The sequence below is a fragment of the Pteropus vampyrus genome, unplaced genomic scaffold (assembly GCF_000151845.1).
Source record: "Pteropus vampyrus isolate Shadow unplaced genomic scaffold, Pvam_2.0 Scaffold347, whole genome shotgun sequence".
NCBI lineage: Eukaryota > Metazoa > Chordata > Mammalia > Chiroptera > Pteropodidae > Pteropus > Pteropus vampyrus.
Genome location: NW_011889128.1, coordinates 1,809,062 through 1,831,857, shown reverse-complemented (window position 1 = coordinate 1,831,857; position 22,796 = coordinate 1,809,062). Strand labels below are relative to the sequence as shown.

Here is a 22,796-nt window from a genome sequence, read left to right as displayed (position 1 = left end):
CATTTCTAAAAACCTGAAAGCTAACACTGAAATAAAACTGTCAGCCAATCTACAGATCTCATCCAAATTTTATTTCTGTCCACTAATGTTAATTGTAGCAAAAGAAAACTTTCCTAGCATAGATCATCACCATTGCATTTAGTTCGTGTTTCTTTAGTCTCTTTCAGTCTGGAACAGTTCTCAGTCTGTCTTTACTTTCATGACCTTGACACTCTGAAGATCAGAGGACAGTGATTTTGCAGAATGTCCCTCAATGTGGGTTTGTCAGATGTTTCCTCGCAATTAGATTCAGATTTTATACTTTTGGCAGTAATAGCACAGAAGTGATGCTGTCCTCGGTGTATCATATTAGAAGGCACAAGACGGGTTAAGGTGATCTCTTCCAGGTTTCTCCCGTGACAAGGTACTGCCAGTTTCCATTATGTAATTATTAAGTATCTTACGGGAGATACTTTGAGACTATGTAAATATCCTGTAAAACTCCCCAAGGGATTCTGATGTCCAACCCCGGCGAGAACCACTGCATTACTATCTCACGGAATACTCCTTAGGAAATGCTGCATAAAACTATGTCCTCCAGACAGGCCCAGCAGCGATGATCAGACTTTCAGAGTTCCCTTTGGCCTCCTGGTATTTACTCCTCTGCTTTCCTCAATGCCTGATTGCCCCTTGTCCCAGTGCTCACAAGCCTGTGGTGGCTCTGGGTGAGTCCTCCCTGTCCTATACCAGCCATGCTAAACTGTGGTTCTCCGAGTGTATTGGGCAAGGTGTTCACCCCTCCCTGCTTTGGTTTGCCCAGTTCCCTCTGCCAAGGCTGCTCCCTACCCTGTCTTCTGGCCTCTGCCTGATGAACCCCACAGGTCACATTCTCTGGTACACCTTCTACGACACTGCATTGTGCTATGGTCTCCTACTGAATGAAGGCCTTCAGAACCACTTGGGTGTTTACTGAAGATGCACTAGAGGAATAGCCTGGAGAATGGCCCAAAAAAGCACAAGGCGTCTCCTGCTTATTGCGGTTGAAGTATTCTTTGGGGATGATTCTTCAAGGTCTGGGATGAAGAAGCCTTCTTCTGACAAAGATTTGTGTTCGCTTCTGCCAGGTTGCCCCAGCCGATCTGGAACCCCCATAAACTAATTTCAAAGGTTCCTGGGGCTACAGCCTTTCAGGGATGAGTTCCCTTCATCCCCAGTCCTGCTGAGTCATCAACTCCCCAGCGTCCTTTTACATGTCCCACCTTGAGCAGACCCCAAGTGTTTCTTCTATCTACTGAATCTCAAGAGGTGGCCAGAGGCTGCCCGCAGTCAGTGACATTTCTTTGGGATTTGTCAGATGCACTCAGGCAAAGGCAGTTCTCTCCGCTTTGCTTTCTTCTCTAGGATCCTCTGAGGCTTTTTAGCCTGCTGTTTCCTGTTGTCTTGTCAGGATTTTTTTTGCCTGTAAGATTAAAAACCACCTACATAGGGTTTATAGTTTTCGGCAGGAGGGTTGGTCTGAATTACTACCCAGCCTGCCATAACCAGAAGAGGAAGTCTGTGCTTTGTGTTTAATCCAGATCTCCTCTTTCCCTTCTCCCCGCCCTCAGCATCCTCCGGAAAGCCCTAGATAAGATTGCAGAAATCAAATCGCTGTTGGAAGAGAGGCGAATTGGTGAGTTAGAGACAAGTTAGTTCTGTGTTCCTTGACCAGGCGGAGCGAGGGTTTCTGAGAGCAGTAGTCACATCTTCTGTCAGGGGAGCCTGGAACCTCAGCCTGGTGTGATCGGTCCAGGGACTTCTGACAGAAAAGCACACTGGGCAGCCTGGGACTGGGAAGGGAGTGGAAGTCATTCCATTCCAGAGGCAGGATCTCTGTGTTCTCCCTCTGCAGACCAGGTTTCTCCCCCTCCTCTGCTCCCTGGGGCTGTCACCATCCTCCTTTCTACCCCTCTCTCTCCATTTCTTGCTGTGGTATGAACCTGGCTGTTTTTCGAGAGCCACACTGTGGCTATCTTGAAGCCAGCCTTTCAGATGGCGCTTACATAGGGCGCTGCTTTCAGAACTCTCCAGACCGCCTTGGCTTTCTCACCTTTCGCCCTTTCAGTGAACCCAAGGTGGACAGACTCCTTGCCCATAAAAAAATGTCACACTGCCATCTGGGTTTGAAGTGGACTGGGGGCATTGATCCATGCCAGAGGAAGTGAGGGCTCTTTCCACATTTGATAGTTCTTTAACTTTTCGTTGAATTATAACATATTAATGGAAAAGTACACATAAGTATACATACAGCTCATTAAAATTTTTGCTAACTGAACAAATGGATGTAACCAGCACCAGCATCCAGATCAAGAAACAACACGACCAGCACCTCAGAATTCCCCATCTTGCCCTTTCTCGTTCCGCCCTCCCCACCCGCCGCCAAGGGTATGCAGTAAACTGCTCTCTCACCAGACCGTTAGTGTAGCCTGGTCGTTTCTTTTTCCACAGGCATCTAGTGGAAGGGACAGGGATCACATATGGGCCCTTGGTGCTAACTTGGGAGGTGGAGCTGAGCTCCTCTGACAGCTCAGTGCAGGCATGCTGGGGGGGGGGGCCGGGGGCAGACACCCTGTCCCTGGTGCCTCAGGGGCTCACTTTCTTCCCACAGCGGCAAAGATTGCAGGCCTGTACAATGACTCGGAGCCCCCTCGGAAGACCATGCGGAGGGGGGTGCTGATGACTCTGCTGCAGCAGTCAGCCATGACCCTGCCCCTGTGGATCGGGAAGCCTGGTGACAAGTGAGGGCAGGCCCAGGGAGGGAGAGCTGGCAAGTGTGGGGCTGGGACTAACACTCTACTCTACCCTCAGGCCCCCCCCACTCTGTGGGGCCATTCCAGCGTCTGGGGACTATGTGGCCAAACCTGGAGATAAAGTGGCTGCCCGGGTGAAGGCCGTGGATGGGGATGAGCAGTGGATCCTGGCTGAGGTGGTCAGTTACAGCCATGCCACCAACAAGTGAGTGGACACCCAGCCCTCTGGGGACGGGGACAGCATATAAAGAGCAGGCTATTTGGGCTGCTTCCCAACCCTCCTCCTCAGTCCCCGACGTGTGCTGCGCACCTCCCTGCATCCACTGTTCTTTTGTTCGCCCGCAGGTATGAGGTAGATGACATTGATGAAGAAGGCAAAGAGTGAGTGTGCTGGCCAGGGAGGGACAAGGGAAGCCTGGGGGACAGTCACGCTGCTGGCAAGGAGCCCCCTACCTGGCCATGGGTTGACCTAAGTGCCCCTCCAGGAGACACACCCTGAGCCGGCGGCGAATCATCCCCCTGCCCCAGTGGAAAGCCAACCCTGAGACGGACCCCGAAGCCTTATTCCAGAAGGAGCAGCTCGTGCTAGCCCTGTATCCCCAGACCACCTGCTTCTACCGTGCCCTGATCCACACGCCCCCACAAAGGGTAAGGCAGCCTCCACGGGAGTGACCGTCCATGATTCCAGCACCAGGTTGACCAGAAAGGTCATGGGATCATCTTCCTACTTCCTTCTCCTCTTGTCCACATCTCACAGCCTCTGTGAGCTGGGAGAGTCCTGTGAGCTGCCGTCTCTCTTCTGCTTGGTCTTCCCTGTAACTCCCCTCCAGCCCTGTCCTCGAGGCAGTGCCAGCCGACCTTCTTCTTTCCGACCTGCAGAGCCTTAGTGAGACCTGAGTGGCTTGGACCTGCTGTGTCTGTCCTCTAGCCTGACCTCATTTTTGCATTGAGATGGGAAGCATGAGCCCCAGTACGGAAAGCACCGTGCCCAGGGGCCATCTTCCAGCCCCCAGCCCTTGCACCACTGCCCTTTCCTTGCCCGAGGCTGTTTTTCCTCCATGCTTGTGACATTGCTGGCACCCTGATCACCCATCACCGATGGCAGTTTAAAGCCTATTCTCCCCGCTTCCTCCAGGACCCCTGTGTGCTGCCCCCCCAGGTTGTCCTTGATCCACTTAACATAGGGTCCCTGAAAGGCACCAGACCCTTCAGTTATAGCCCGCCTGTGTAGGCAGCAAGTCCCCTTTTCCCTGTCCTTCATCCCCCGCCCTTGGCCCTTTGTTGCTGAGAAGAGTTCTCTAGTATAAGGGACTGGGTTCAAACATTTACACTTCTTGAGTGAAGATGAGGACAGGTAAGGCTTAGAGCCCACACACCAGAGGTTCCTATCAGTCTAGGCTTGGGGGTCCTTGCTTGGGGGTTTCTGACCAGCCCCTCTTGTCTGCCATCTGCCGCAGCCCCAGGATGACTATTCGGTCCTGTTCGAAGACACATCCTATGCAGATGGTTACTCTCCTCCCCTCAATGTGGCCCAGAGGTATGTGGTGGCTTGTAAGGAACCCAAGAAAAAATGAAGCAAGCTGGCAGACTCAATCTCCCAGCACCTTCAAGGGGGAGCACAACAAACAATTGTGTCATCAAATAAATATTCTTCCCCTTTGCCCATGTCTCCTGGGTTTTACTTTTCCAGACTCTTCTTCCCACTCCCCATATAGGGCAAGTTGGGGGAACGGGAGGCCGCAGTGGGGGGTGGCCTCATTTAGTCCCAGTAGGCATTTACTCTTTTTAGCTCAGGTTTGCTCTTTGCTTCCAACAGAGGTTCTCCATGCAACACAAATCATATTTTATTCCTGAGGCCGTGATCAGGCTGGTTTCACACCACTCTCTTTGGAGTGATTTCAGTGAACACTCATAGTTCTGAGCGGAAGTTGAGGTTGCTGCCTGCCATCTTCTCAGCATAGTCAGCATCAAAGCGCTCATTCTGGGCCACAGTAAAGAGGGTTTTCCAGTCTCCCGTGATTCCTAGGGAGGTAGGGAGGGAAGGAAGGGGGCTGAGGTCCTGGTTGCAGAGGAGGCCCCAAGTGGCTCAGGGTCAGCTCTAGCTACAGCTCCCATAGTCACCTCCCCATATGCCCATCCTGCTAGACACTCACCTTTCCTCATAAAGGCGGAAATGTTCTGGTCCATGAGATTCAAGGGTAAGTTGCTGTAGTTAGTCATGGTATTCTTCTTCATTTCTTCGAACGATGTGTGCTGCACAATGAGATCCACTGTCTCCTCCAGCAGGGAGCGTCCCACAAACTTCAGAATCTTCTGAATCTCCCTTTTGGGGTTCTGGAGCAGCAGAGGGGCTCTTCAGTGGAGCTTTGGATTGCTCATTGAGCAGACAAAAAGGGAGGCCTCTCTCTAACCTCTTGTCCAATCCAACCCTGCTCCTTGACTCTGGTACTCTATCCCTGGGCAAAATTAATTGCCTTCTGCCCTGTGATCTATTAAAAAGCTATGTCTGTTTCCTTTATGGGTGAGAGCAGAGAGAGTCCTCCATCATAACTGTGGCCCCACTAGCAATAAATAGATGATCGATGACTGCCCGTGATGCTGACTTGGATGTTAAGAGATGAGACTGTACAGAGTGCTGTTGCTGAGGTGGCACCACAGCTCTGTGTTTGCGGCAGGGAAGGCGGGGTGGAGGGTCTAGGAGGACTAGTATGGGGCTGTCATAGGGGAGGGAGGCTCAGAGAGCCTTGACAAGTCCCTGCAAAGTTCCTGCCTCCCCATGTGCAAGACAGAGCGAAGTGGTGCCAGGAGGTCTCACCTCCTTAATGTTCTCATAGAAAAGGTAGAGAACAGGGTGGGTGCGACTCAGCTCCCACCACTCCTTCACGTGCTGGTACCAGGATCCATAGGACACTAGGGAAAGGAAAAAAGGGCACAGACACGGAGGTTGGTATTAGTTTTAGTTAGCTACCCCTCAGCTCTACGCACTTCCCTTTCTCCAGAGCCAGGTCTACCTTCCCCAGCCATGAACTTCTCCAGGAAGCTGTCCCAGGTGCCAGGGTCAGGGTTCAACTTGGCCATGCGGTAGAAATGGTAACAGGAGACAGCCACATCCTTTGCGTTGCGGGCAACATAGACCACCTAGAGAAGCAGAAGACACCCCCCCACACACACACACACATCCTTGGCACCATCATCACACAGCACGCCAGGCACCAGACATTCTTCCAAGTGCTAGGCATCCACCCTTCACAGCATCCCTGCAAAGGAGGTTCTCTTGATTTGGCCAAGAAGGAAACAGGCTTAGAGACTGACTTGCTCAAGTTCCCATGGTATGTGTGTGACTGAGCTGGGATGTGAACCTGCTCTGATGCCAAGGTCCCAGGAACTGTATTTTATACTAATCCAATCCCCTCAATGCCACTACACCCAGATTTGAAACAAGGCATGCAGAGTTCTCACCAGCCTCCTCCGCCACGGGCCTGCGAGCACCCAGACTCTGCACAGAGGAGTCTCACTTTCACTGGCCCTCTGACCCCACCAGAGCATGAGGTTAATGACCTCTCCCTCTTTAAAATAAGACCAGGCTCAAAGAAGTAAGGAGACCTTCCCAGAAGATAGAGCCAAAGCTGGGATGGCCCCAGCAATCTCCTTCCTTGGCTCCCTCTGCCACTTACCTTGATCTTCTGATCCAGCAGAGTCTGGGGGAGCAGGGCCAGGGGCAAGTGTGTCTTGATGAGCCGTGGGACTGGTGTATTTTTCAGAACCTCAACACCTAAGTCATGGGTAGGGAAAGGTCTGATGAGCTGGAGCCCAGGTCCTACCTCCCTCTGCTCCACTTGCCCCCAGCACTCTGGCACATACCTGTGGGATGCCCTGGGACTCTGAACTCAAGGTAAGGTACCCGCGTTAGGATAGGGGCCCTGCAACACTTCTCCAGGTCACCGCCCTGGTAGATCATATCCAGGATCTCGCTCACCCAGGTGGTGCCTGGAGAGGGAAATGGGAGGTGAGCAAGGCTGAGGGCATGCTCCTGCTGGTCCAAGGTGGGAACTGCAGGCCAGGAGAGGTTTGGGTGGCCCTCATCACCTACCAGATTTGGGGTAGGTGCTAATGATCAGGTCATCGGGCCTGAGTTGCAAGCTCTGCAGTGATCCCAATGCCTCTGCAAAGTACTTGATCAGAGGGACCCCCTTCACATACTCCAGTGGCGGGCGGGTGGTGTCCTGGATCGGCTCCATGCTGTGGTGTCAGGGGCCAGAGTAGTGCCTACTTAACATCACAACAATGCCATCTGTTGAATTCTTGCTTTAAAATAAAGAAACAGGCTGAAGGAAGTTGGGGAGCTTGTCCACACAGAGCTAGTGAGTCTTGGGGCTGGATTCATGCCAGACCTAATGCTTGTGCAGCTGGGTCATGAGACTCTGGCTGCACCTTACCTACAGAGCTTTAAAATATGTTCCCAGGCCATACCCCACACCAATTAAATCACTATCTAGTGGTGGGACCCAGAATCCCAGGAGAGCTTTTTGGAAGCTCTCCAGATTCCAATGTGTACTTGAGAAAACTCCCTCTCTGGAGCCTGCTAGTGTTCTTTCTTTCACTACTGCCTGCAGCAGCTCTGGGTCTGCTCTGGGTGGGCTCCCTGCAGTCCTCCCTGCAAGCTTCCTAGGCCCCTCGCATTTGGAATCCTCCCAAAAGCCAGCTGGGCCTGTGACTCCACTTGCCAGCCACACAGCCAACTGAGCTTGTTTTCAGGGACAGAGTCAGGTACGTGAATGAGCAAAACTATTGACTCAGCAGAAGACAGAGGGATTCAGGACAGGTTTGAGCTGAGATTTCTATGGGGGAAAGGGAAAGGTCTGTTAGAGGCAGGAACAGAGAGATCAAATCGATAGAATAGGGGCTAACAGTGCAGGGTGAGGAAGGTCTGGCCTAGCCTGCCTCCATCCTAGCGCTCACCTGAACTCTCTGGGTTGGCCTCGAGACTGCTCCGTGCTGTGGCTAACTCTGAATGCAGTATGGGAAATATAGAACTGGACTTTTAACAGCTATCCTCCAAGAAGGAAAGGGTGGAGTTTCAAGTGGGAGGGCCCTTCTGTGCTACCCAATCCTTACTTAACACCTCACCCGGAATCAAACTTAGACTGACCTGAAAATCCAAGATGTGTTTAGTATGTAGAAAATATGTGACTGAAACTAGACAAAAAGGCCCATAGTTTGTTTTTGAGCTATAATTCAGGTTCATGACCCATACTCTAAACTCCAGGCTTGCAGGGCAGGCCAACAGACAGCTTTTTCTAATGAACCCAGTCTAGAGAGGACACAGAGGAGTGGAGGGGAAAGGTGCGACATTCGCCTTCCTGCGGGCTCCAGGCCAGTCTGAAGACACCAAGGATTCCGGACAGCAGTGGCCCACAGGTTCCCGCAGCCCAGGCATTCCAGGAACTTCTGGCTCAGACCACAAGGCCAGTCCAGAGCAATGTGGGTGGGTAGCGTGATGGGATTTGGGGCAGGGCAGACTCTTTTGGAAGCTGCACAGGATGGGAAAGAGCAAAGACACTGGAGTCTAATAACCCGAGAAATGAGCCCAGCTCCACAGTTCCTGTGGGGCCTCACTCAGGGACAGTGTAAGAACAACCCCCAGAAGACGTTTTGCTTTCCCTGGCCTTGGCCTTTATCTTTTCTATTTGGATTAAAGACCAAAGTCAAGTTGCACTGGAGGTAGGTGAACTCTCAGAACTGTGACCTCAGAGGCAGGGCTGGGGAAAGCTGAGGCAGAGAGGCCTTCAGGCAGAAGAGAGGCTGGTCCATGGTCGGGGCAGTAGACCCTCTCCCCTCCTCTGTTCTTCTCAGGTCCAAGTGACTGGCAGGGCCTCTGCCTCCTAGACACACACACACGCACGCGCGCAAACGCCAGAAGGTACCCTTAATTCAGACTTTTTATTGTACTCAAGTAAAAATTGCCCAGACCTGCAGGGATGGCAAAGAAAAGAAGTGGGTGAAGGGTTGGGTATACTGAAAATCAGGTCTCCAGCATGTCTGTCCAGTGTTCCTGTGGAGACAAGAAGGGTGGTCAAAGGCAGCCCAGGGGACAGTGTAGGGTAGGGGCTAAAGCCACCTCTCACCTCTTCTGATTCCAAGTCCTCCTCTTCTTCCTTGGTGCCCATCTGGCACAGCCAGATCAGGTCTCCCCAGAGCAGTGAGTTCTTACAGCTACCAAGGGATGCAGTTGGTGGGAGATACAGAGTCAGGATCACAAGCCTCCTCCAGGCTAGGTGCTGAGATGAGGACTCAGCTGCCCTGGGCCTGGACTTGGACAACTGGGCACCGTCTTCCCAGAGGTAAACCAAGATGGGGTGGGAGCACAGCACTCACCCAGGGCACTGGCCCTCTAGGGGCAGAAGCTGCCCTGGCTCCTCTTGCAAGAACTCCTCTGCCAGGCAGATCACGTGGGCCCTTAGAGGGCAGCCAGGGTGGGGGCAACATAAGGGGCCCTCTTCATCCTGTCAGAGGTGGCAGGTATGTAACAGGGAAAGTGGGGGGTAACGACATAGCTAACACTCATAAAGAATGCCTATGGGCTAGACATCGTTCCAAGGGCTTTACGTAAAACAATCCTATGAAACATGTCTACTCTTATTTGCATATTATAGATGAGGAAACTGAGGCACAGAGGGTATAAAATACTTGCCCACAGGCAAGTATTTTCTCTGAGTATTAGCAGTGATTATATAACAGCATGGCCACTGCAGCTAGACCTAGAGTTCCTCATAAGCTAAGTGACCTCAGGCAGGTTGCTTAATCTCTGAATGGCAAGCACACTCATGCGCCACATAACAACGTTTAGTCAACAACAAACCACATTTTTGATGAAGGTATATCATATAGTCTAGGTGTATAGATGGCTACACCATCTAGGTTTGTGTAAGTACACTCTGCAATGTTCGCACCATATAATAGCCTAAGGACGCATTTCTCAGGACGTATGCCGTCATTAAGCAAGCGTAATTTACTTACATTTCTGAGAGTTCAGAAGTCAGACTCTTCATTTCAGTTAATGTATTAAACTGGCCACCTGCTCTGTACCAGACCCTATTCTACAGGAGTGAACAAGAACTGCCCTTGTGGAGTTTCATGTGGGGGGTGGGAGAGACTAATAATAAGATAAATAAAATATAGTTGACCCTTGAAGAGTTTTGTAATGCGTGGGTCCACTTACATGTGAATTTTTTCCCAATATAGTCAGCCCTCCATATCCTCAGGTTTTGTATCCATGGATTCAACCAACCCTAGATTGAAAATAGTATTTTTGATCCAGGGCTTGGAATCCCCAGATGCAGAGGGCCTACTGTACGCATTATTCTATACCATTTTTCATAAAGGACTAGAGCACCTGAGGCAGTTTGGGGGGAGGGCTGCAGTTCAGTGGAGTAACAAGTTATATAGGTGGATTTTCAACTGCAGGGGGTGGGCGCCCCTAACTCCCATGATGTTCAAGTGTCAACTATACAGTATGTCAAAAAATAATAAGTGTTAAGGCTTTAAAAAAAAAAAAAATAAGGCAGGGGAAATATGCAAGACAGTTGCATTTTTGGATAGAGAGTCAAGGAAGACCTCGCAGAAAAAAGGTGATATTTTATCAAGACCGAAGGTCTAGGGAAGAACATTCCAGCGAAAGGCCCTGAACAGAAGCGTACTAGTGTGGAGGAATGGCCACAAGCACTATTATCCCCATTTTACAGATGGAAGCTGAGCGGCCAGAGGGTGTCAGTGGGCTGCCTGGTCCCTCAACAAACAGCTTGATCCTAAGTCGTGTGAACCCTAGACCCGCCCAGACCAGGAGACCAGGTGGAGCATCGCACCTGGAGCGCGCTCGCGCACAGGGAGCAGCAGGCCTCGGCGTCGGGCTCGGTGTCGGCAAAGGTACTGGCGTGGCACCTGGAGGCTGACGATCCGGGAGCCGGAGGCCCGAAGGCCAGTGGGACGTGCGGCGGCGGTGGCGGGCATAGTTCACAGCGAAAGTCCGCGTGCAGCCAGCGCAGAGTGAGCGGGAGGCGCGCCCAAGGCGGCACGCGCAGCATGTGCGCCAGCACTCGCAGGTGGAAAGCGAAGGCTGCCTCGCGGCGCAAACGCGGAGCCACGTGCGCCAAGCGGCGCGAGGCGTGCGGATGCTGCCAGGCCCACTCGAACTAAGGGCAAGAGTGAGGGCTTCAGGGTCGCCCAGCGAAGGGGGCCGCCCGAGGAGAGCCCCAAGCCCCAGCCCATCTTCCCGCCATCCCCCCACCCGGTCTCCTTCCTCACCCGAAGGGCGGCCACCGCGGAAGGGAAGCCGTGCACGATGAGCACCATCTCCCTAGGGAAGAGAGCGAGGGTGTGGCCTGTGATTCCCATCTCTTCCCACCCCGTGTCAAGACGAATCCCCTCATCACTGTTCGCCTCCAGTCTTGCCCAAGAGTGGAGTCCTCACAGCCGGCCTCTAGCCTGGTCCACGAGACCCTGCCCCCTTCATAGAGATCCACTCCCTTGCACCTGCCAATCTCGCGCTCCGCCTCCAGTCACAGGGACCTAACTGCACTCCTCAGTTCCTCTCGCTTCCAAGCTATCTTCCATCTCAGCCTTGTTCACCAACCCCCGGTCGCTGGACCAAGACTAAAACGTCAGGGCTCCGCCTCCCCGTCAGGCTCCTCCCTTGGGATAGGCCCGCCCACGTCACTAGCTACTCGAGGCCTGTTCTTCGGCCCCCATACTGGCCCCGCCCACTGTTACCCAACCAGACACTGGCTGATCCCCCGCCGGGCCCCGCCTCCTCCTTGAAGCCCTCCTCTCTACTGTGACCTGCCCCCTCTTACCAGGGACCCCGCCCGCTGGTCCGCCAAGCGCCACCTTTTTTGCGGCCCCCATTGTGCTGCTGCACCCGACGAGTAGGGTTGACGGTGAACCCCACGTAGACGCGGCCCCGGTTCCGAGGGTTCAGGCAATAGAGCAGGTAGACGCCGAAGAAGCGCCCGGGCCTCGCCCAACCCACCGCGGGGCCCATCGGGATTTGCGGTTTAATTGCTGTAGCCTCTGACCTCGGGGAGGGCTGGGTTGCCAGAACCACAAGATGCTTGTCCAGGAAAAAGCGCTTGGGGGCAATTCCGATAATCTAGAGGCTACAGCAACGCGGGTTCATACACCCTCTCCTTGCTGGAACTAGGGTGTCCAACCCGGCCCACAAAACCCAGGCTGCTGTGCAGACGGCGGGGACCAATTAGCGTCGGCTCGGGCCAATTCCGTCCCTTATGCAGACTCTGATTGGCTGACTGGATAAGCGCGGAAACCCAGGACGGTTGGAAAGCTGGATTTGCGTGGGGGCGGAAGTGCTGAGTTTACGGACGCATTAGTAAGGGCGGAAGTAGGGACCTCAGCGGAAGTGGCTCCAGTAAGAGTGGAGGCTGTGTGACCAGGGTCCGAGCCTGGGGTTCAGTCCCCGCTGGACTGCCGCCCCCGCTGGGCTGCAGCCATGGAACTCAGCGCCGAGTACCTCCGGGAGAAGCTGCAGCGGGACCTGGAGGCAGAGCACGTGGTGAGTTGAGGGGCCTGGATACACCCAGCGAGATGAGGGCTCTTGCGGGGAGGTTTGGCACCATCCACACCATTCTGCCCCATAGGAAGTGGAGGATACAACTCCTAACCGTTGTGCGTCCAGTTTCCGAGTCCTAGTGGTGTCGACCAAGTTCGAGGGGAAGCCGCTGCTTCAGAGACACCGGTGAGGCCCGGGAGCACCTTGCTCAGCGCGGTCCCAGCCCCGGGACTACAACCCCGGCCACCCCCCTCAACCTAACTTTCTCACCCCCGCCAATGTGCCCCAGCACCGTCGACCACGACCACAAGGATCCCCACTTTTCCGCCCCTGCTTCAGTATTGAGACTTGGGCCCCCTGCCTCTCTTGTTCCCAGATCCTGGGGACTACAACCTGCGAGACACCTCCGGTCTCTTGGGTTACCCTAGCTTCGGGGACTGTGACTCAGGCCTTGGCCTGCCCTTTCCAAACCCCATCTCTCTCCTAGGCTGGTGAACACATGCTTAGCAGAAGAGCTCCCGCACATCCATGCCTTTGAGCAGAAAACCCTGACCCCAGAACAGTGGGCCCATGAGCGGCAGAAATAAGGAACCGGGACCTGTACAGTCATTAAATTATGAATGAGGGCCAGCTTCTTGGTTGGTGTGTTGCTTGTGGGAGGGCGGAAGGGGCGCCGAGCCTGTCTAGGGCCTGGCTTCTCCCTGCTGCACCACTCTCCATTGTTTTACCTTGGGCAAGTTCATTTCCACACATAAGCCTGTGTCCCCACTTATAAAGTGAAAGTTCAATCCTTAAAGCCTCTTTCAGGGTGGGCCTCATGGGCCTTTTCTCTCATTCTTGGTGGACTCCCTAGAGGTACTGCCACTACCCAACCAAACCACGTATTTATTGACTATTGCTGGGGGTTCCTGCCTTCTGCCGGCCTTCAAGATGCACAGATGAGAAAGTGCTCAGGGTTTCAGGCCAATTCAACAAGCCTTTCCCTCTCTCCAACATCACCCTGATGTCAGAAGCGTAATAGAGGATTCCATACTTCCCCCGCAGGTTCCCCAGCCCTTCATAGCTTCAGATACATGGTACCCCAGCAGAGGTTCCCCAACAGCTGCAATGCTGATATTTTTTGGCCCACTGGAGAAGGTCCAGTGCCCTTTTAGCCCTGGGTTTGATGCCGCCACAGATGCAACTGGGGAGACTAGTTTTCAGGAGTGGAGGTGTGGCCAGAGGATGGGGATAGAGCAGGAAAACAAGGCTGACCTGAGCTGCAAAATTGGGACTGGCGATGCCTCTAGTATCGGCTTAAACACAGGTGCCCCGATTGGTAAGGCCTTGCACAGATGAGGTTCCTGAGGCCCAGCTGGAACCAGGGTCTTTGGGGAGTACGAAATTGCAATTTTCAACTGTCCCACCCATCCTGTTCCCCCGTGTTTTCAGGGCCAGTCTCAGCCCCTAAATTACGTCCACCCATCCACCCCGTCTCCCTCTCTTGCTTCTGTCAGAGGGAGAATGGACTGGTCAAGCTGGAAGTCATGGTGTGATGACAAGTTAACCTTTCTGGGTTCCAGGGATCCTTTCCTGAATATTCAATTCTCCTGGGCCAGGAAGAGAGCTAGTGACTGAGTCTACTCAAAAGGACCCCAGAGGGCCATCCCCATTGTACAGGAAAGGTTCAGAGGAGGAACCTCGCCTCTGACAGGCCCAGGCTCTAGATTTTCTGATTCTCTTTACCACACCCTTGATTAGATGCACCCACTGCATTCACAGAGCTGTGATGGTATCCCTACCCATGTTATAGATGGGCAACTGAGGCCTGGAAAGAAGTGACTTGTCCAGGGTCACATGGCTTACATAGAGGGTGAGACCCAATTGGGCAGACAGGGATATTCTTACAGCTGCCTCACAGCTCTCTGCCCAGGTGGTTTTCTCTGGTATGCTGAAGAAGGAGGAGGGGCAGCAAATGGGACATTTAGTCCTTTCTGTGGTCCCTGTGCGGTATGAACCAAGTCATGTGGCCATGACACCCATCTCTAATAGTCCTGTGTCCCAGCTCAGGGGGTAACTCGCTAAGTTGGACATCAGAAACTCACGTCCAAGTCCCCACTTGATAGGGCCTAACAGACCTATTCAGGTTCCTCTCTCTCAGAGGCCAGCTTGGGGTGGAACCCACAGTAAGGGCTCAAGAGCAGCAGCACTGTGCAGAGAAGGCTCTAAACTAGAAGGGGAGACTGAGAACATGACTTAGAATCTGCCCTTCAGCGAGCACCTTGCCTATTCTGTGCCTCAGTTTCCTCACCTGTAAGCTAGGATTGGGCCATTACTATGGTTCTAAGTTTTCTCCTTACCTAGGGACCCCTTATTTTGATCTCTGGGGCCTACAGTTTGAAAGATGTCACATAAATGCCCATTGTTTTCCCACAAACAACAGTGTCAGTACAATTGCATGCAACCTGATGTGGTTCACTAGAAAAGGCAGATTTGAAGTAAACGTGGAAATTATTGAGGCCCCAGGCGAGGGCCTTGAGTAGCTCAGACCTGCCAGCTGGAAAACGGCAGCCCCTCAACCCATTTCAGTATGGGGTGGCTCTCACCCACCAAGACCTGTTCTATGGTCTATGGCATTCAGAGGCATCCTCAGCTCCTGCTATGGGTCAGTCTCATCAAGGCTACAGAGGAGGAAGCTCGTGGCAGGTCAGTTCAGCAGACCCAGCATTCAGGCGACCAGTCATCAGAGTATGAGAGATACCAGAAAATAAAGCCATTTTATTGTTATTTATCTGCCACTGTGGCCTGACGAGTGGGAATGTGAATGGAACAGAGGGAGGCAATGTGGCAGGCCCCAGCCAAAGGCCCTGGAGTGCTTTACTTGGCCTGGACTGTCTCCTCCAGCCTATCCAAGCGCTTCTGTAGCTCTTGCACCATGGCTTGGAGCTTCTTCATCTCCTCCTCCAGCCGGGATATGGCATCCTGGGGAATCCAGCGCTGCGTTAGGCCTACCTCCATCCTGGGCTCCTCTTACCCTGGCATCCATTAAGACCCCTCCCAAGAGCCCTAGGGCTTGGGCCTTTATGTCTCAGCCAGCTGCTGCCCAAATTGCTGCAGGCCTATAAACCTGAAACCTGTTTCCTGAGGCCTCAGGATCACCCACTCCCAGCCCCACTGTGAGTTTGGGCTGCCTCAAACACCAGCCTTCTTCCACTGGGCCAACGACCACGTCAGCAGCAGCCCCTGCCCTACCCCATCTTCCCATCCCGATGCCCAGGCTCCCATCCACCTCTCACCGAGCTGGGAGAACCACTGGCCTCTGGTGTTGTCCTCCTACGCCCCGTGTCCAGGCCCCGGTTGACCCTCAGCTCCCGGCTCTTTGGGGGCACATAGCCATCCTTGAGGGATATAAGGAGGGGCCCAGCATCGTGACCCCCCAGCCACTCTTCTGCTGTGAGGGCAGCATCAGGCCCTGCCGTGGGCGGGTACAGGTCCTCCTGGAACAGGTCCGACTGTGGGCGAAGTCAGGGCTGGTTAAGAGAGTATTTAGGCCACACCACCACCCTGCAACTCTGCAAACTCAGTGACTGGCCTGTACCCCAGGGAGGGACATGGGAGCATCACCTTTCTAGGCACTGTCATGGCAATGGGCTCACACCTCCGCTCATGCAGCTTGTAGAATCTGTGGAAACAGGAAGGTGAGCAGCGCCCACAGCATAGTTGGGCTGGGACTGAAGGGTCAGCATAGGTCAGTGCTGGCCAAGGAGCATGTTCAGATCAGGGTCAGAGGTCAGTCACCTGGCAATCTCACACTTGTTCACCTCCAGGCCACGTTTGGGCATGTAGCCCATGCCACGCTGGGAATCCTTGGAACTGAACATAGAGAGATAGTGCAGGAATGGGGCCTCGGAAGTGATCTCAAAGTACCGGATAGAGCTGTCACCCTGCAGATGGCGAATGTAAGGGAGGATCAACACCAACAGAGGCCTCTAGCCGAGTCCCTGTGTCCACCTCCCTCCCCTGAGCCCCTGCGCAACTGAGCCACCTTGCCACAGAGGTAGACAATGTTGGTGTCAGGGTCAAAGAAAGGCAGCAGGACGCCACTGCTCGTGTCCAGCTCCTGTAGGGACAGCGGCTCCTCCAGGTGCTTCTGTAGAGAGGTGGGAGGTGACAATGAACTGGGGCCATGTCAGGCCCTGGGGTGGTGCTCTTCACTGGGAAGTGACCCAGGGTTGAGGGGACCCTCACAGACCAACCAGTGGAAACCCCCATCTTACCGTGGATAAACACGCCCATGGGCACGCAGCCAAGCAGGTGACAGGGCAGAGACTAAGCCTCGTTTTTTGATTTTCTGCTCCATGCCCTCACTCACCATGTCCCACAGCGCCACCTGCCGCTCACTCATGCGGCTGAAGCCCGTGGTCAGGATCTTTCCATCTGACACAAACACGGCACGCACGGGCCGGGTCCCCTCGTGGGGACGGTCCTTCTCCTGGACGGAAAGGGAGGTGGTCGGTTAGGCATACACCCACACATCGTAAGGGCCAGACCCCAGCCAGAGGCAAGAGAGGGCAGCATCTAGGGGCCAAGTTGGTGGTGGGTAGGAGGGGTGAAGGTCCCGGGGTCAAAGGTCACAGTGCATAGCAACTCACAGCTACAACAGTGCCTTTGCGAGGCTCAATGATGCGCACGTGCTTGTCACGGCAGGAGGTGCAGATGAGGGCACCATCTCGGCTCCAGTCCACGCTGTAGATTGTGTCTGGGTGCACGTCTGCGCCCAGCGTCAGCACGGCAGCCCCAGTGCCCACGTCCCATACCAGGATCACGTTGTCACAACCTGGGTGATGCCCCCAGTGTCAGAGGCCCTCAGCCTCCCTGCTCGCTGTCAGGTGACCAGCCCGCCCCTCTTCTCCCCCCAGGCACCTGCACTGAGCAGCACATTCTGGGCTGTGGGGTGCCAGGCCACGATGCCCACGCGCTTGGTGTGGCCCTCCAGGGTGACAACGGGCTCCCTCAGGGGCAGTGTCAGGCCCCCGTCTGGGATCTCCCACACCTGCAGAGAAGGGGTGAGTGAATCATGGGAGCTCCAAATGTCTGATCCTGTCCTGGAGTCCCCTCCTTGCCCCTGTGTCCCCACCACCACTCACTTACCATGACTGTGCAATCCTCGGAGCCACTGGCAATGACATTGTCATTGTGCGGACACCAGGCAATGTCCAGCACGGGAGCTGTGTGGCCACAGACCATTGGCACATTCTTGTCCACACGTCCAGTCTAGAGGGCACAGAAGGGCCTCTGAGGGAGGTGCTTTTGCCTTCCAAACTCAACCCATCCCCCACTCCATGCCCCTTCAGAGAGACACAGAGAGGAAGGATGCAGGATCCCTGGGAGGCAGAGCAGGTCCAGGGTGGGAAGATTTGGTCCTCTGTATGCCTCATGCCAGAGCTTTCAGGGAAACTCAGGAGGGCTGGCCACAGGAAGCACAGATTGGGGGTGCAGGATTGGGCACGAGGGCCGTGCTGGGTCCTGGTGCTGCCTTACTGTCAGACCCCGTCCAAGTTCCTGCCATCTCTATCTCAGTTTCTCATTCGTGCCCTCAGGGCCTGCACCCCCACCGCGGCTTCCCTGAGTGAGGCTTCCATGGCAAATAGGCCAAAGCCCTAGGCCTGGGACAGGTTGGGGTGGGAGGTCAGTTGTGTTGAGATTAGGATTCCCCAGGGAATTTTGTGTGAATGGTGGAGCTGTGGGCACGGGTCCTTCCAAATGGAGAGAGATCGGGGAAGTCTGGCATAACTGGCCCCTAGGTAGGAGCAGAGGTTTGGAAATGGCCACTTCCGGGGACAGCTGCTGCAGAGAGCTTCCTGAGTGAAGAGAGGGCCTAGCTCTCACCCTGACAACCACTTCCTCTTCTTTTTGCTTCCATCGGCCCTTTTAAGGTAACAACTTAGGGCTGATCTCCCCTTCCTGTCTCACCCCCCAAGAGCACAGGACTGTGCTAGGAGTGGGGGTCAACAGACAGCAGGGGGACAGGATCAGAAGGAAGGCAGGGCTGGGGCAGGGGCAAGGGCCTCTTACATCATCCCTATCTATGGGCTGGGGGCCAGAGCTTGCTGGGTTCCCAAAGGCTTGGACAGGCCGAGACCCGGAGTTCCTCCCAACCCTAAGAGTACTGCTGGGCCTGCCCAGACCCCAGCCCTGCCTTCTCTGTGCTCCTGAAAGGAGAAAGCCCTAGCTGAGGCTTGGGGAGACCCTGGGTCTCAGGACTCACTCGCTGTGTGATCATTCTCATGTCATCTCCCCTCTGAGCTTCAGCTTCCATATAAGAGCTAGAGAAAGCTTAAGGCTCATCTGGCCCAGCTCAGTTTTACAGATGCCAACACTGTGGCCTAGGAAGGCTTGCTGACAGTAACCTAATCATGACCCTGAGGGGGACATTGGATGGCCAGAGGCCACCTTAGGTGGAGGAATGCTGCTCCCAGGGCTCCAGAGGCTCACCTTGCCCAGGGGCAGCACCAGGAAGGCCCCTCCCCCACTGGCCTCGCAGATCAGGGCCACGAACTTGGGGTTGACAGCGCAGAAGCCACTGTCCCAGGTTGTCTGTGAGACACGCACATCCTCATAGCACTGGTCGGCCTTGGCCGGCTGTCCAAACACGTGGCGGAACTTGCTGGAGCGAACCACCTGCCGGCTCATCCTGGAGGGGGTGGCACTGGGGTTGAGAGCTTTTCTCCCTTCAGGTCGACTCTGACCTTATGGTGTTCCCAGTCTCCCCCAGACCACCCCTCAGCTTGCTGCTTAACGTCTCAGCTGTTGTCTCCAGCATCATAGTCCAGGGCTCCCTGCCCCTCACTCTCTTCTGTAACTGACATCCTGCTCCCCTCACCCGCCTCTTGCTGTCCCCACCCCTCCTCACTCCCAGCTAACCTGCAAGGCCCACCTTCTCCACACCCCCTCAGGCCTCCCTTCAGTGCCCTGGGCCTCCACAGCAGGGCCTGGTGTGAGGCAGCACCTAGTGTGATTTGTCAAATGACTGGCTGGCTGACAGACACAGCCTTTCTCTTTGAAGGTTCACACTCCAGGGCTTCAGTGCAGACAGTGTGGAGGGGGTTTCTCTCAGTCTCAGTGTTGGACCTCACATCCCTCATACCCACATGGGGAGCTTCCTATAGGCAGGGGCAGGGCTGGCCTCCCTTGCCTCCTGGCACAGGGCTGGACACGCAGAGGGAAGCGGTGCGTGGGCCTGCCCAGGAGGCACATCTTCAGTGGCAGAATGGCTTCCCCAGTAGGTCTCTAGGCACCAGAAAGGGGCAGATGGCTCAGGCGGATGGCTCCAGTTCCGCTTCTCCTCCTCCCCACTCCTCTGCGTCTCGCCTCCACTTAAGCAGGTGCCCTAAGAGCCATCTCCACCCCCACTGGAACTGTACACAGGAAGGGAGAGGCTGATGCTGACTTCTTTGAGGTCCAGCTAGGTGGAGGGTAAGCAGAGACGAGGGGACTGCCTCTGGCTCCCTAAGCACCAAGATGGGGGCCTGGGGAGCATAAGGGCTATGCCGCCTGCTGGGAGGGCACCCTCGCCAGGGCCTCTACTCCACCTCCCCAGTTTTACCCATTTGCCAGGCCTTAGGGCCTGGCCCTTCTCACTGGGGGCTCCAAACCCCCTGGTCCATCCTGTGAGTCTCCAGGAGGCTCCCAGTGAGCAGCATGTGTCACTGTGAGGAGAAACAGTCTGGGGGCAGGGGGTCATTCCCAGGTGAGAAGCTGGGTCTGGGGAGCAGGGAGGCCCAAACTGGAGGTTGGGGGACAGGAAGCCATCGCCCCACCCAGCCTCCTCCCCCACCGCAGGTACCAGGCCCGGAAACCACCAAAAGGGGAACTTGGTCTTTTCTTGTTTTGCTCTGAACCCCTTCCTGTCTCCAAGCTCAGGGCAGCGGCTAGGCTCACCCCACCCTGCCTCCCACCCCCACCCCAAAGACTCCCATTCTGGGGAGAGTCTGGCCGCATGTGTCCTGATCCCTGGCTCCCCTACCTCCATCTTGGTTGCCGTGGCCTCTCACCCTTGCCTCTTCCGTGGCGCTCTTGGACACACAGATGGACCCTCCCACGTGCACCCACACCCTCAGGCTCATCCTCTCCACACAGGGTGAGCACGAGCTCTGTCCTCATCCCAACACCAGCCCTGCTCTGACAGTCCATCCACCCCCACAGTCAGCTTCTGCCAAGCTCATGCCTGCCCCACAGGTGGCCCAGGGCAGTGATGCCTAGTCCCTTCCCTGGGGACTCCATGCTTACCTGCTGCTGAGACCCCCAAATGGAGGAGGGAAAGGAGGAGGAAGGCGCCGGAGGAGCCAGAGACTGCCTGCTGAGGATGCTCTTGTCAAGACAATGAATGAGAAGCGGCGGCTGCCCGCCTCCTGAGGGGTGGCAGCGCCCCTTTGGGCGGAGCTCTTAAAGGGAGAGCCCTTCCCTCCGCGGAGGCGCCGCCTCGCCCCACCAGCCCGCAGCCTCCTTCTCCTCCCTCTGTCTGCCCAGAAGCTCGGCGCCCTGCGCTGCCAGTTCCAAACCAAGACAGACTCAGCTGGCCAGTTGCTGACAATCTAATCCGCACTTTTTAAATGTCAAAACGCAAAAATATCTTGTTCCTGCTTCCCTCCTTCAGTCCTCTCCCAGCCTACTTGCCATTCTTTGCCTGGCATCAGGCACATCAGGCCCATCAGGCTTTCGTACAGGCCCCCATGACCACCGCCGGCTAAGGCTATGCTGCCTTCTCTCTCCTCACAGACCCGGAGCAGAGCACAGGACCAGGCAAGAATGAGGGAGAGCCCCGCACGGACCTGCACCCAGGAGACCCCGGGTCTTGCACAGGCTCCTGTATTTACAAATGAGTTGCCTCAGAAGAGTCACTTAACCTCTTAGGTCTCATGACTTCATTTAGGGGCACCTTTGCCCTGCATATAGAGCACCTGTCTGTGCAGGGGCTACAAAGGTGAATGAGTCAGGTTCCTGCCTCCGAAAAGCTCTCAGTCTGCTGGAATGAGGGGAGCAAATGACAGCTCGGAGGGAGCTAGGCAGGGGTGGAAGCCCGGACTTCAGACTTGGGAGGAAGGAGGGATCTGTGCCCATCCTTGGATACAGAGACCGGCTTCTGGAGGTAGCAATGCAGAGGGCACGAAAGGTCTATTCTAGAATCAGAGGGCTTTATGAGTTTCGCTCCTGGCTGTCACACCCACTGAGTGACCTTGGTCATGTTACTTAATCTCTCTCAGCCTCAGTTTACCCCTCTGTAACAGAGTCATACCTACCTCGTAAGATAATGGGGAAAGAAAAGCCTTATGCGCCTCATCTGGAATATAGTAAGTGCTTAATAAAGATTAGCTTTTATCATTATTACTATTTACAGAACATTTGGGCTGGACCTGAAAGGATGAGAAAGAGCCACCAGGTGCGACTAGAGAAGGTCTTGTAGGCTGAGGGACAGCCTGAGCAAAGGCCCCATAATGTGGCTTTTCCAAGATACAGGTTCAAATCCTACCTCCACCACTGATTGGTTGAATGATCTTGGGCAAGAGGTCCAACTCCTCTGAACCTCAGTTTCTTCATCTGTCAATGGGGGATAAATACAATTTGTCCTGCCCACCTCACAAAGCTATGAGGCTCAAATAAGACAATGTATGTGAAAGTGTTCTACAGATTATTCTGTTGTAAAAACCAGTGGGTTGTATTGTACCCGAGAGCCCGCTATTGGGCAAGGCTGGGCAGGGACTTTGCTGTGCAGTCTCCAGTTGCAGTGATAAGAATAACAGCTGGTGTTTATTGAGTGACTACTATGTGCCAGGCAGTGTTCTAAACACTAAAAATACGCTACTGTCATTTAACCCTCACAACGCCCCTAGTGGCAGATACCACCACCATTTCACAGAGAGGAAACTCAGGCACACACTGCCTTCAGCCCTGGAGCACTTAATTTCCAAGCAGAGAACAAACATGTTGGTGAGGGACCCGAAAACCACATCCACAAAGGCAATGAGCCTGACAGGCCTGGAGAGACAAAGGTTGGGGGAGCACAGATGCCGCTTTCACCGTCTGGTTAGGCTGCAGCGCGAGATGGGGCAGACAGGTATGGGGCTGCTGCAGGGGACAGATGCAAGGCCCGTGGTGGAAGTGATGGGAAAGTGATACCCAGTGATCACAAGAGTGAGAGTTAGTTCCACGGTGAGCAGTGAAGGCCCTGCCCTGAGGTTCTCTGTGTGTTTAAGAAGGGGTTCACGTCTTCAATGAGGGGTGTTGGAGGGTGTTCCTGCAGGGTGCTGCTGGCCCAGCATCTTACCATCCCCTCTTTACTGGCGGCCACATCCAGATTTTCCTTTGGGAAACAAAACTTTCCTCACTGGCAATCCCTGAGGTTCATGGGGAGGTCCAGGGTAGGCACATGGCGCATGCTTCCCCAGTCAAAGCAACTGTTTTTGGTTGGTTCGGGGTTGGGCATTCTC

The 22,796-nt window shown here is 54.7% G+C and overlaps 5 protein-coding genes across 10 annotated transcripts in view; 2 read left to right on the top strand and 3 right to left on the bottom strand.

Annotated features, from left to right (window-relative positions):
• SGF29 (SAGA complex associated factor 29) overlaps nucleotides 1-4,429 on the top strand; it is a 28,714-nt gene extending 24,285 nt beyond the window's left edge. For both annotated transcript variants that reach the window (XM_011378743.2, XM_011378744.2), the window contains exons 5-10: nucleotides 1,587-1,651; nucleotides 2,627-2,756; nucleotides 2,827-2,973; nucleotides 3,114-3,149; nucleotides 3,254-3,416; nucleotides 4,226-4,429. In XM_011378743.2, the coding sequence (XP_011377045.1) occupies nucleotides 1,587-1,651; nucleotides 2,627-2,756; nucleotides 2,827-2,973; nucleotides 3,114-3,149; nucleotides 3,254-3,416; nucleotides 4,226-4,342 (658 nt within the window). In that variant the 3' untranslated portion in view covers nucleotides 4,343-4,429. The remainder of the gene's footprint in view (nucleotides 1-1,586; nucleotides 1,652-2,626; nucleotides 2,757-2,826; nucleotides 2,974-3,113; nucleotides 3,150-3,253; nucleotides 3,417-4,225) is intronic.
• A 158-nt stretch (nucleotides 4,430-4,587) lies between these two features.
• On the bottom strand, nucleotides 4,588-8,546 carry LOC105304571 (sulfotransferase 1A1-like). The gene is made up of 8 exons (XM_011378745.2): nucleotides 7,728-8,546; nucleotides 6,859-7,034; nucleotides 6,630-6,755; nucleotides 6,443-6,540; nucleotides 5,780-5,906; nucleotides 5,584-5,678; nucleotides 4,922-5,102; nucleotides 4,588-4,790 (listed from the first exon to the last, which is right to left on the bottom strand). The coding sequence occupies exons 2-8, from the start codon at nucleotides 7,004-7,006 to the stop codon at nucleotides 4,678-4,680; spliced, it is 888 nt and encodes a 295-aa protein (XP_011377047.1). The 5' UTR covers nucleotides 7,007-7,034; nucleotides 7,728-8,546; the 3' UTR covers nucleotides 4,588-4,677.
• Nucleotides 8,547-8,689: 143 nt separating this feature from the next.
• SLX1A (SLX1 homolog A, structure-specific endonuclease subunit) lies at nucleotides 8,690-11,983 on the bottom strand. Of its 2 annotated transcripts, XM_011378742.2 has the most exons (6): nucleotides 11,618-11,983; nucleotides 11,070-11,121; nucleotides 10,631-10,957; nucleotides 9,144-9,271; nucleotides 8,894-8,981; nucleotides 8,690-8,820 (listed from the first exon to the last, which is right to left on the bottom strand). In XM_011378742.2, exons 1-6 carry the CDS (start codon nucleotides 11,803-11,805, stop codon nucleotides 8,791-8,793), a joined length of 813 nt encoding a protein of 270 aa, XP_011377044.1. In that variant the 5' UTR covers nucleotides 11,806-11,983; the 3' UTR covers nucleotides 8,690-8,790. The 2 variants fall into 2 exon arrangements, with proteins under 2 accessions (XP_011377044.1, XP_023378189.1); XM_023522421.1 differs by lacking the exons at nucleotides 8,690-8,820; nucleotides 8,894-8,981; nucleotides 9,144-9,271 and adding an exon at nucleotides 9,280-10,057.
• BOLA2B (bolA family member 2B) lies at nucleotides 11,618-12,960 on the top strand. 2 transcript variants are annotated; one of them, XM_023522422.1, is made up of 4 exons: nucleotides 11,618-11,754; nucleotides 12,056-12,333; nucleotides 12,419-12,516; nucleotides 12,818-12,960. In XM_023522422.1, exons 2-4 carry the CDS (start codon nucleotides 12,271-12,273, stop codon nucleotides 12,915-12,917), a joined length of 261 nt encoding a protein of 86 aa, XP_023378190.1. In that variant the 5' UTR covers nucleotides 11,618-11,754; nucleotides 12,056-12,270; the 3' UTR covers nucleotides 12,918-12,960. The 2 variants fall into 2 exon arrangements, with proteins under 2 accessions (XP_023378190.1, XP_011377042.1); XM_011378740.2 differs by lacking the exon at nucleotides 11,618-11,754 and having other exon boundaries at nucleotides 11,983-12,333.
• A 2,107-nt stretch (nucleotides 12,961-15,067) lies between these two features.
• Nucleotides 15,068-20,745, bottom strand: CORO1A (coronin 1A). Of its 3 annotated transcripts, XM_011378736.2 has the most exons (12): nucleotides 20,599-20,716; nucleotides 19,461-19,599; nucleotides 18,805-19,003; nucleotides 17,461-17,583; nucleotides 17,233-17,362; nucleotides 16,962-17,146; nucleotides 16,682-16,801; nucleotides 16,355-16,459; nucleotides 16,108-16,253; nucleotides 15,934-15,991; nucleotides 15,606-15,821; nucleotides 15,068-15,291 (listed from the first exon to the last, which is right to left on the bottom strand). In XM_011378736.2, coding segments are annotated over exons 2-12 (1,389 nt in total). In that variant the 5' UTR covers nucleotides 19,463-19,599; nucleotides 20,599-20,716; the 3' UTR covers nucleotides 15,068-15,186. The 3 variants fall into 3 exon arrangements, with proteins under 3 accessions (XP_011377038.1, XP_011377039.1, XP_011377041.1); XM_011378737.2 differs by lacking the exon at nucleotides 19,461-19,599 and having other exon boundaries at nucleotides 20,599-20,745; XM_011378739.1 differs by lacking the exons at nucleotides 19,461-19,599; nucleotides 20,599-20,716 and adding an exon at nucleotides 19,319-19,454.
• Between the last annotated feature and the right edge of the window lie 2,051 nt (nucleotides 20,746-22,796).

Excerpts from the sequence above, each read along its gene's own strand:
- LOC105304571 (XM_011378745.2), bottom strand. The coding sequence starts at position 7,006 with ATGGAGCCGATCCAGGACACCACCCGCCCGCCACTGGAGTATGTGAAG. Across the intron at positions 6,756-6,858 it reads TAGCACCTACCCCAAATCTG|GCACCACCTGGGTGAGCGAG; the intron begins GTAGGTGATGAG and ends TTCCCTCTCCAG. Across the intron at positions 5,103-5,583 it reads TCTATGAGAACATTAAGGAG|AACCCCAAAAGGGAGATTCA; the intron begins GTGAGACCTCCT and ends CTGCTGCTCCAG.
- SLX1A (XM_011378742.2), bottom strand. The coding sequence starts at position 11,805 with ATGGGCCCCGCGGTGGGTTGGGCGAGGCCCGGGCGCTTCTTCGGCGTC. Across the intron at positions 8,982-9,143 it reads CTAGAGGGCCAGTGCCCTGG|CTGTAAGAACTCACTGCTCT; the intron begins GTGAGTGCTGTG and ends ATCCCTTGGTAG. Across the intron at positions 8,821-8,893 it reads AGGACTTGGAATCAGAAGAG|GAACACTGGACAGACATGCT; the intron begins GTGAGAGGTGGC and ends TTGTCTCCACAG.
- BOLA2B (XM_023522422.1), top strand. The coding sequence starts at position 12,271 with ATGGAACTCAGCGCCGAGTACCTCCGGGAGAAGCTGCAGCGGGACCTG. Across the intron at positions 12,334-12,418 it reads ACCTGGAGGCAGAGCACGTG|GAAGTGGAGGATACAACTCC; the intron begins GTGAGTTGAGGG and ends TCTGCCCCATAG. Across the intron at positions 12,517-12,817 it reads CCGCTGCTTCAGAGACACCG|GCTGGTGAACACATGCTTAG; the intron begins GTGAGGCCCGGG and ends TCTCTCTCCTAG.
- CORO1A (XM_011378736.2), bottom strand. Across the intron at positions 16,254-16,354 it reads TTGTCTACCTCTGTGGCAAG|GGTGACAGCTCTATCCGGTA; the intron begins GTGGCTCAGTTG and ends CGCCATCTGCAG. Across the intron at positions 15,992-16,107 it reads AACAAGTGTGAGATTGCCAG|ATTCTACAAGCTGCATGAGC; the intron begins GTGACTGACCTC and ends CTGTTTCCACAG.